Source organism: Hibiscus syriacus, unplaced genomic scaffold, assembly GCF_006381635.1.
Source record: "Hibiscus syriacus cultivar Baekdansim isolate YM2019G1 unplaced genomic scaffold, ASM638163v2 tig00110930_pilon, whole genome shotgun sequence".
In the NCBI taxonomy this organism is placed as follows: domain Eukaryota; kingdom Viridiplantae; phylum Streptophyta; class Magnoliopsida; order Malvales; family Malvaceae; genus Hibiscus; species Hibiscus syriacus.
In genome coordinates, this window is record NW_024062917.1 from 51168 (window position 1) to 62227 (window position 11060).

The 11060-nt window shown below is 39.0% G+C and overlaps 1 protein-coding gene and 1 long non-coding RNA gene across 2 annotated transcripts; one reads left to right on the forward strand and one right to left on the reverse strand.

The window, feature by feature from the left end:
* Window positions 1-672: 672 nt before the first annotated feature.
* On the reverse strand, window positions 673-2271 carry LOC120146571. Its single transcript, XM_039160096.1, has 3 exons — window positions 1788-2271; window positions 1377-1545; window positions 673-1249 (listed from the first exon to the last, which is right to left on the reverse strand). Exons 1-3 carry the CDS (start codon window positions 2184-2186, stop codon window positions 696-698), a joined length of 1122 nt encoding a protein of 373 aa, XP_039016027.1. The 5' UTR covers window positions 2187-2271; the 3' UTR covers window positions 673-695.
* LOC120146572 lies at window positions 2154-9297 on the forward strand. The gene is made up of 3 exons (XR_005518235.1): window positions 2154-2277; window positions 4211-4215; window positions 9063-9297. It is a non-coding gene; the product is annotated as an uncharacterized LOC120146572 (long non-coding RNA).
* Window positions 9298-11060: the final 1763 nt, after the last annotated feature.

An 11060-nucleotide genomic window follows, 5' to 3' on the forward strand; every position in this document is an offset into this window, starting at 1 on the left:
AATTAACCCTTATTTTTTTTTCTAAATTTTATATAAATTATGTAATGTTATATAATATAAAATAAAAAATTAAAATAAGATAAATACAATAAATAAAAATAATTATATTATTAAGTAAAAAATAAATGTTAATATTAAATAAAAATATATATATCATTGGTGTTTGAGCTTATAAATGATCTTTGGTTCAATAATATAGAAAGTATGTGTTTGAGCTTATATATTGTATCTTTCATATCCGTGGACCGTGGAGAGGATGAATAAAGATTTGAAGTGTCAACATGTTCTCTTCAAGATGTTGTTGAAGAGAAGTCATACAAATAATATAGTTTTGAACAAAGGGATAAACTAGTTGTTCCATGCAGTACCGTGACGTTCCGAGTAGTTGTCTATGTTGTAGAATGTTTGATGGGAAGTTTGATTCTGGAGAACTAGTTGAGGAGTTTCTTTAAACAAAAGTAGCTTCCTTCCTAGGCTCATATGCTTGGAGTTTATGGGTCCATGGATGTATTAGACTTGTAGTTTTCTCTTGTATCGTTCACATGTAGCTTCCTTCCTAGCCTCACATGCTTGGCGTTGGTTTGGCTCTGAGCCTGCATGCCTATGACTTCGTTTACCTGGAAGCCTCAAGAAGTGGTGCTAAATGTAAGTTAAAAGAAGCCCAAAATATGAGAATTGACAATTTCATAGCTTATTCAATCGCCATTTGTAATGATACAACTCGTAAAGAAATTGTTCATGGAGCCAACATTGTTCAGTGATGGAAAAACAAATCTAGCTATTGCTCTGCACACTGCTACTAGTCTACTACCATTCGCGAGAATTCTTTTCATCGACTCTATCAGTTCTTGTATTTGCTCTCTTGAATGCAGTGGCGCAGGATACACACATGTGCAATCCAAACATCCATCTCGAATGGTGTCAAATATGGCAATGGTTGGACCAATGCCGTGAACCGAAGAACACCCCACATAGTCGACTAGGCCGAATTCTTGGTGCAGTTTGTTGGATTCATCAATCACAGGGTCTTCGAAAATTGAGATGAAGGCAGTTATCATAGATGATGATGGAGTCAATCCTGGGTTGTCAATGGCCTTACAAATGAGGAAGTTTAGGTCATTCATATCAGTGAAATGCTTGTTGTTGTTTTTGGCATTGGAAAAGGACGTATAACATCTGTTTGCTAACTCCCATACATCGTCACCGGCGGTCACATCATGCGTACTCAAGATTGTAGAATGGTAAAATCCTAATACAAGATGATAAAAAGAATATGATTATGCCATCATATGCAACTTTTACCTTAAATCAAGGGTCCAAGACACAAGTTGCAAGTAAATCTAGCATATAATTTGGCCTCAAGAACAAGTACGTACCGAAATGATTGCTACCGAGTGCTGGCTCAAGAATGGATCGACAGTCGGTGAGGGTTACAACGGCGTATTTTTCCCTTTGATGACCAGGGAAAGGTTTGGTGGAACGAGCTGCAATCAAACCAGCAGCTGCCAGGGCTCCACAGAGTTTAATACCCCTTGATTCGCAACCCTATAAGTTGTATATAATGCAGCTTCAAACCTCAAAACAATTTAATGCATAAACCGTGATTTTTCTTTTCAAACTAAAGAATGATCGCATGTTCAACAAAGATAGATATATCAGTGATTTGTTGATGAATTATTGCAGGCATAATGTTTGGAACAGAGACATTCTTGAGAGTTCTTTTTATTTAATTTTACCTTAAATATTGTACTAAATTAAAACGAGAATAAAAACAATTTGTGACTTACAGCAACAAGCCTGTCGGTGTCATCTTGGTTCATCCTCAACCTCACAACCTGAGAATGTCGAGCCGAATCAGCATCAATGATCGGCAGCCTGAAAGAGTTCAAGGAGTAGCCAAGCAAATCAACCCCACGCACCCAAAGGGACTTGATAGCTTTGCCACTAGGAATCAAATCTTCAATCCCCACTTGTTTCTCTTCATTTCCCGTCTCTATCTCCTCCCCCTCCGTCCTGATTCTCCCAACACCCATCATCTCCAACAATTCCCTCAACAGACCCACCGCCGCAGCGCGGTCACAAGCCGACGTGTGCAGCCAGAACACCAACAACCACCTCGTCTCGCTTATAGTGTAAAGGCTGACGAAAAAAATCCCTGTCGGCTTGGTCACCGTCATCATCATCATCGTTACGTGTCCATGAGTTTTTATTCAGCTCATGCTCGAGTAAAATGTGGCTTGGGTCGATGTGGGAATCATCTGAGAAGCTTTGGAGAATGTGAGAAGTTTTTTTTTTTTTTTTGAAGTGGAAAATCATTATATTCCAATAGCGTCATCAATTACAACTTGTTTAATTCATTCAGGTTCATCAAAGTAAAATCAAATTAGATTGATGTTCGATAAAGCCCAATGCGCAAGGGAGTGAGCAGCTCGATTAGCGTCCCTACAGACATAATGAACTTTAAAGGTAGGAAACCTAACCAACATTTGACAAGCTTCATTGAGCAGCAATCCAATCGTAGATAAATCCTGAATCTTCCCCGTCATCTTGTTAGCCAATCTGTTGACAATTGAAATAGCATCGCCTTCAATAACAACTATATTCCACCCATTCTCGGACGCCAATCTAATACCTTCCGTAAAAGCAGCAACTTCCGCAGACTCAGCCGAAAACGGAGGATTAATCTTCTTAGCGAGACCCGCAATCACCATACCATGCGAATCCCTAGCCACAACCCCAATTGCCGCGATCCTAGATTCCTTGCAAAATGCCCCATCCACATTGATTTTAACTTCTTCCTGACCCGGCTTTAACCAAACCCGATGACGACAAATAACTCCATCATCCCTAGCAACCGCACCAACCTTAGACACTTTATGAAACTCCCCAATCAAACTCGAGGAACTAATAATAATGTCCCTGTCCGATTACATCTCCCCATTATCCACCAAGTTATTACGCTGATTCCAAATATTCCATAATAACGCCAGGAAAAGGTCAAAACCTTCATTAAATAATTTGGAACGAGCAAAGACCAACCATGAAAGGGGGAAGACCCACTCCAATCAGCAATCACCTGAGAAAGCCCGGATAACACCAGAACCGACTTAACTTTGGGATAATCTTTAATGGCATGCATAATGGTTTCCAATTCCTGATTACACAGCGGGCAAACCCCATTTCCAATATTAGCTTGGACCAATTTAGCACCAACAGGGATAACATCATGACAAATACGCCATCCAAAGATTCTAATCTTTGGAAGAACCCGAGCTCTTGCAACTCTGTTCCAAATACCATCCACCACCAAGGTCGGACTATTTCGGAGCATCAACCAATTATAACCCGATTTAGCGGAATAGGACCCCGAACCATGATGTTTCCACAGCATTCTATCCCCTCTGATTGGGGCAATTAACGTCTTGAGAACTCTCTCAGCATCTTCCATCCGGAGCACTCCAAGCACCTTATCCTCATCCCACCTAGCACACCCAGGAATCATAAAATCCGCCACCCGAACCGGTCGAATAGCAGTATCCACATATCTTTCACCCCATTCGATAGGACAAGCATCCCCCCACTTCTCCTCAAACATGCGGATCCCACTATCAATACCCACTCTCCAGAAAAAACCGTCATTGAGTTCTTCTTTTGCCTTCATAAGACTGGCCCAAGCATAAGAAAAAATTAGCCCCAAGCCTTGCCTCAAAAAACGATGAATTCGGGAAGTATTTTGCTTTAATGACCTTAAACGCCAACGAGTTCTCATCTTGAATAAATCTCCAAATCTGGTTCCCAATCAACGCCACATTAAACATTCTAAGATCCCTAAACCCCATCCCACCAAATTTCTTAGCCTGACAAATTCTATCCCACGCCACCATAGCCCATCCTCTAGAATTTTGTTTTCCAGACCACCAAAAAGACCTAGCTTGAGATTTAATGTCCTCAAGAACCCCATCCGGGATCAAATAGCAAGACATAGCATAAGCAGGAAGAGCCTGGACCACCGACTTAATGAAAACCTCCTGTCCTCCAAATGACAACAATCTCTTCGTCCACCCCTGAATCCTTTTTTCCGTTCTGTCTTTGATGAAATTAAAAGCCGCCCTTTTACCTTTCCCCACAACCAACGGAAGTCCAAGATAACTCCCCGGCTCTGAGGCCTCAGCAACACCGAGCTCTCTCAAAAAGGATCCCCTATCCACAGACGGGGTATTAGGGCTGAAGTAGATACTGGATTTCTCATAATTCACCTTTTGTCCGGACGCTTTCTCGTATTGATCAAGGATACCCTTAACTCTTCTCACTTCCGCCAAAGAATTCTTCACGAACAATAGACTATCATCCGCATAAAACAAATGGGTAACCCTCGGTCCTCTCATGCTGGCTCTAATGCCCTTAATCTCGTTTCGCCTTTGAGCCTTGAGGAGCAAAGCTAATAGACCCTGAGCACAAAACAAAAACAAATAGGGCGATAAAGGATCTCCTTGACGGAGACCTCTCTGAGGAACAAAAGCATCAGATAACACACCATTGATACGAATTTGGAAAGACACAGTGGAAACACATTTGCGGATGAGATTAACAAAGGAATTACAAAAACCCAATATGGTCATAACATTCAATAGAAAATCCCATTCCACCCTATCATAAGCTTTTTCCATATCTAACTTTAAAGCAGCACCCTTGTTAGGACCATTTTTAGAACGTTTAAGATAATGAAAAATTTCATGTGCCACAAGGAAATTATCCGAGATACTACGACCCGGGACGAAAGCACATTGATTCTCAGAGACACAGGCATTCATCAACGGTTTAAGACGATTAACAATAACTTTTGACACAACTTTGTAGATGACCGAGCAAAGGCTAATCGGTCTAAAATGCTTCATTAATTTCGGACTATCAACCTTAGGAATAAGAACAACAATGGTACGATTCACATAATCAAAATCCATCATACCATTCAAAAGGCTAAGACAAAGATTCACAAAATCACATCCTACAATATTCCAGAAAGATCGAAAGAATTGACCTGGAAGTCCATCAAACCCGGGAGCTTTCGAAGGGTTAACTTGGGAAAAGGCAATGGTAACCTCCTCAGCAGAGAATTCTCGACAAATCATCTCGTTATCACATGGTTCAATACATTGTTCAATGGCTTGGAAGATCTCCTTATCAGGGTTCGCAGCAGATGAACGAAAGAGAGAGGTAAAATAGCTCGAAGCAATCCCAAAGATATCTTCCAACCTATCACACCAAACCCCTCATTCATTCTCCAATCCCTCAATCCAATTCTTTTTCCGACGCCCATTAGCTCTCGTATGGAAAAAAGAAGAATTGCGATCACCATCCTTAAGCCACGCCACACGCGATCTTTGCAACCAAAACATTTCATCTTTATCTAACACATCCTTCAGCTCAGCCATAACATTCCTCCGAAGATCGCACATCTCTTCATTGAACGGTCCAGAATCTATCTTGAGAAAAGCTCCTCTTAACCGCTTCTCTTCCCTCTTAGCTTTAGATCTTCTCATCCTTTGCCAATCACCCAACGTATTCCCCAACTTTCCCACTTTGGTCTCAAAAGAGTCATCCCCATTCCCCCAAGCCCGTTGCACAATATTCCTGCATTTCTCTTCATCAGCCCAACAAGCATCAAACTTAAAGTAATCCCTCCTAGCCGAACGCATCACCGCAACTCCCTCCAAACTTAAAACAATAGCCGAATGATCCGAGGAAGCCATCGGAACCGTATCAACTCTAGCCTCCGGAAAAAGAAATCTCCAATCATTCTTCGCAACATATCTATCAATTCTTTCACACACGAACGATCTGGCTCGAGTTCCACTGGCCCAAGTAAACCACCCAGTCCTTGGACGAATATCCCACACCTCGACCTCCCGAAAACACTGCTTGAACTCCTCCATTTGACTCCTTATAGGATTCCTCCCTCCACTCTTTTCGTTCACATGGATAACTTCATTAAAATCACCTCCAACACACCAAGGAAGAGAAGAAATGGAAGCCAAATGTGAAAGCATCTCCCAATTAAGCCTTTTGTTCGTCCATTCGCTTTGCCCGTAAAAACCCGTAAACCGGAATTTCTTATCCTTCCAAACCACCTCCACATCAATATGAATATTTGAGAAACTCTGGAGCGTGACCTCAAAACCCTCCTTCCACAGCATCATCAACCCCACACATCGTTCCAATTTTTCAACTTCAAAACACCCACCCATCTTTGTAGCCACTCTGATAGCCTCCGTTTTATTCTTCCGTAATTTCGTTTCAGAAACAAAAACCAACATTGGGTCCTTATCAGAGATCAATCTCCTAAGTTCTCGAACTGTCGCTGGGTTCCCAAGCCCCCGACAGTTCCAACAAAATAGCGTCATGGTTCCTGGCGGGGCTGAATCTCAGCCTCCGCCAATAACTGAACATCCCCAGCACCATCCTCCGGTATTTCGCTTGGATCTTCCTCCTCGCTCGTACCCACCTTAGAGTTCAAAGTTGATTCCGAAATGTGCACCACTTTTTGATTGACTCTCTTCACTTTTCTTTTTCCTTTACTCGTATCCCCGATCTTCCTCTTCCCCGAGCTGGATGATCCAACTTCTGCCCTAACGCTCTCCACCCGGTAATCCTGAAGTTCCTCAATCAATTCTCGGTTACAGCGGACAAACAAATCAGGAAACGTCCTAGGAAGAGAACTATCCGTCCCTGTAGGATCCGAAGGGTCTGAATCTTCTTGATTATTGCTTGACGAAATTAACAAATCACGTCCTGGCATCCACGGTCTACCTCGGGGAGTCCTAGTTCCCCTATCCGGACTAGGAGTGTTAGCCGAACTTGTCAAGGTCCTTCCATTAATATCCCTCTCAGCATAAACAATCCCTTCTTTCCTTCTTGAACTACTCTCATCCGGTCTCTTAATAGGAGATACTCTAAGCCATTCCCCAAATTGAAGTAGCTGCTGTAGTTGATCCGAAAACCCCGGACACTCCGTGAACACATGTCCAATGATCCCGCACTTATGACAAAAGGAAGGCAGCCTCTCATATTTTAGAAGACACTTCCTCGAATCTCCATTAGCAAACACGCCCATTTTGACACATCTTCTCAATGGTTTAAAACAATCAATCTCAACTCTCACTCGAAGAAAATCCCCCATTCTTCCATCACCTGGTCTAGTATCGGTAGCAATAATCTTTCCAATACTATTTCATATCTTTTCAACAGTCTCTATTTTCATAAATCCCAAAGGTAATTCATATATTCGCACCCACACCGCTAGTGGCCGGAAATCAAATTCTTCTAGACTTAACTTAGAATCAAAATGAACAATGGCTAAAAGCATACCTTCAAAACTCCATGGAGTACGTTTCATAATGGCAAGCTTATCCGTGATCGTCTTAAACTTGAAGAGGAACATGTTTTCCTTCAAAATACTTGAATCCGAAAGCCTTAAATGACCCAAAATAGATCGAAACACTCGCAACACCGCCTCGCTTTCCACTTTTTTGTAACCGATTATCCTCGCCACAATCCATTTGTCCATTTCCAATTCATCATCCTCAGTAGTCAACCGAGGTGGAGAGATGTCCTCAGACTCCTCCTCCGTAAAAGTTAGATGTTTCATTAACTCCGCAACCTCTTCAGACATCTCCCAATAACAAGACTCAACCGTAAAAGAAAAGCAATGATCAACCGTGAGAGACAAGCAATGTTCACCCTTACTTCCTTTAGATTCAGCAACTAATCCGAAAGTACTTAGTTGAAAGACAACAGACACAATTAAGATTTTTCCTCTCTTAATAATATTCAAACAACACCGACCTCTCTCTTTCCTCCACCCCTTATCCCTCCTTTGCGTCTTACTTTCCTCCACTTGCCTTAGTATCATCCGAAGTGACCAGCTCATCGTAGACATAAGGCCTAAATCAAATAGCCTTTTAAAATATCTTCCTAATAAAATATTCATATCTAATCTATTATTAAAAGAAATATTAAAATAGACACTATTCCAGCAAAAATATCTGTCCGTACTGTGCTCAGCGCCTACAACACTGTAGCCGCCGCCATCTGCCAGCTGTTCTTCCCGGTTCGACCGAGAACTCCCATCCCCTGCAAGCGCTCTGCCACACTCACCGATAGACTGCACCGAGTAGCAAGTGGAATAGCCCATAACCCTTCCGATCCCATCAACCGCTTGCACCGAGACAGAAATAGCTTTTCTCAAGCCATGACTTGACACCTTAATCATCCTTTTCCATATATTTCTATATTGAAAATATCTTCTAACATAACTTAGTTCAATCTCAACCCAAACCGAACTATCTCTCTTAACTCCTTGATTATCATAATCGAACAACCCCAAAACCTTGTTATACATCCGAACAACCCCTGCAGCAATCCAAAATAACTCTCTATACTTTATCGCAACACCCCATCTTTCTTTGGAAGACCTTCTTTGAAACTCTTCTTCGAACTCAATGTCTTTACTAACTTGGATCTTCAACATCAAACACATCTCAAGACCTTTAGTAATCTTCCCATCCCCCATCTTTCTCGATCTTCCATTCCCTTCCCACTTCCTGTACCTCATTCCCCGTCTTCCTCAATCATCACCGTCCCACCTTCCCATTCTAGTAATAACTCTAAATCCTCCTTCCCTCTCTCTTTATCGATCCATCCACTGTTACTAACCATAAGAAGATCCTGCAAATCATAAAACACGATAAGAATCCGATTATGAAAACAAGAAATGCTTTTACCTTCAATTTCTCTAGCTGAAGACGAACACCGAGAATGCCACACGTTCTCAAGATAACAATCAAATCCTAATACCTTGGATTTTGACAACAAAAAACCTAATTTTGAGAAACCATAACCATTTTGAACTCCAAGAAAGGAGTTCTACAACCGGGTGACCATGAGAAACCATGGACGAAACCATGAAACCGACCAAAGACCCACACACGAAGAAGGAAACTAGAGAGAAGGGAGAGCAAATTCTCTCTCTAAAACACTCCGCTGCTTCTACCCGAGAATGTGAGAAGTTGATTGAAGATCAAAAGACTGGATTTTGACATGGGGATCACATGGTGTTGCGAAATAGAAAGTGTTGCAGGAAGCATCAAAGTGGTTCCTTGAACGAAGAATGGGATGATAAACTTGGAGCCTGGAAAGGGCCGCTTCAAGAACTGAGATGTCGGGCTCATTACAGAGGAGGAGGGACAAGACTGTGATGCCAGTGCCGCCAGGCACGGCTCGGCACCAGCTGTACTCGGAGCCACCAGCGGCTCGAACCTGGGGGCGAATTTCCAAAAAAAATATTAATTTTATCTATTTGTTTTTTTTATATTATTTCTAATTTAATTTTAAAATTAATTGTTTAAAAATATTAAAATAAACTTTTAATTATAATTAAGAGATTAAATAAATTATTATTAATTTTTTTAAAAATAAATAAAAATGTAATAAAATTCAATAAAATTCAATAAAAATATAATGTAAAGGTAAAAAATATCACTCTTTATTTAAAATATTCTTTTTAATATTAATTTTAAAAAATATTAAATAAATATTAAATTTTAATTTTATTAAAAATAAATAAACATTATTAACTGTTGTTAAAAATAATAATTAATGATGAGACAAAACAGTTTTTGTGTAGATTGAGAAGAAAAGATCAACTATTTGATCGAATATTTATTCGTGGTACAATTGAGTTGATATTTAGATAGCAATTAGACAATTTTAAGTTATTAACTTTTTAAGATCGAATTTTCATTCGATTCCTGTAGCTTTCCACACCTACGACTGTTTAACAATCATAAACTTGACTAAAATAAACTTTTAATTACAATTGAGAGATTAAATGAATTATTCAATTCATTATTCTTTGATATGTAATTTTTCATTCGATTACTGTAGCTTTCCACACCTAGGGCTGTAAATGAGACGAGACACATCGCGAGCTATTCGAGATCGACTCGATCAAGGCTCGATAAATACTCGGATCGAATGGACTCGACTCGAGTTCTTAACGAGCTGAAACGAGCTACTCGATATTCGACTCGAAAAGCTCATGAGCAGCTCGAAAATATAATATATTAAGATTTTATTTTAAAAAATAAATTAATAATAATATTAATATTTATGTATTGATTTTTTTTTTTAAAAAATACAATAAGATTTCATGTATTTAAGGTTCATGCTCGAGTTTGAGGCTTTAATCGAGTTAAGTTTAAGAATTTTTTTTTCATTTCGAGCCTTTTCGAGCTGCTCACGAGCTTCAGTTCAGGATTTTGAGTTCGAGTCGAGCTTGAAAATTTTAAACTCGCGAGTTTTCGAGTCGAATCGAGTCGAGTTCCATTTTAGAGTTTTCGAGTCGAGTCAAGCTCAGCAATACTCTAGCTCGACTCGGCTCGTTTACACCTCTATCCACACCTATGACTGTTTAACAATCATAAATTTGACTAAAATAAATTTTTAATTACAATTATGAATTATTATTCATTAATTTTTTTAAATAGTTAATAATATTTATTCATTTTTAATAAAATTAAAATTTAATATTTTTTAAAATTAATATTAGAAAGAATATTTTAAATAAAGAGGTGATATTTTTTAGCTTTACATTATATTTTTATTAAATTTAATTCATTTTTATTACATTTTTATTTATTTTTAAAAAAGTGAATAATAATTAATTTGATCTCTCAATTATAATTAAAAATTTATTTTAATATTTTTAAATAATTAATTTTAAAAGTCAATAAATATTATTAAATGTGGTTAAAAATAATATCACAAAAAAATAAATATATAAAGTTGACGTTTTTAGATAAATATTACCTTAACAAAAATTAATTACATATTAGACGTCACTTTAAAAATATTTATAAAATTAACACCCTGATTTTTTACACATTCAACAAGGCGCACTGCAGTGACGCCTTATCTCATGTGACGTCAGATCAACTTAAAACACGGTGCAAGAAGCACGTCTTTCTATAAAAATATTAGATCAAAAAATATAATATGAATGA

Excerpts from the sequence above, each read along its gene's own strand:
- LOC120146571 (XM_039160096.1), bottom strand. The coding sequence starts at position 2,186 with ATGATGATGATGACGGTGACCAAGCCGACAGGGATTTTTTTCGTCAGC. Across the intron at positions 1,546-1,787 it reads ACACCGACAGGCTTGTTGCT|GGTTGCGAATCAAGGGGTAT; the intron begins GTAAGTCACAAA and ends TACAACTTATAG. Across the intron at positions 1,250-1,376 it reads ACTCGGTAGCAATCATTTCG|GATTTTACCATTCTACAATC; the intron begins GTACGTACTTGT and ends ATCTTGTATTAG.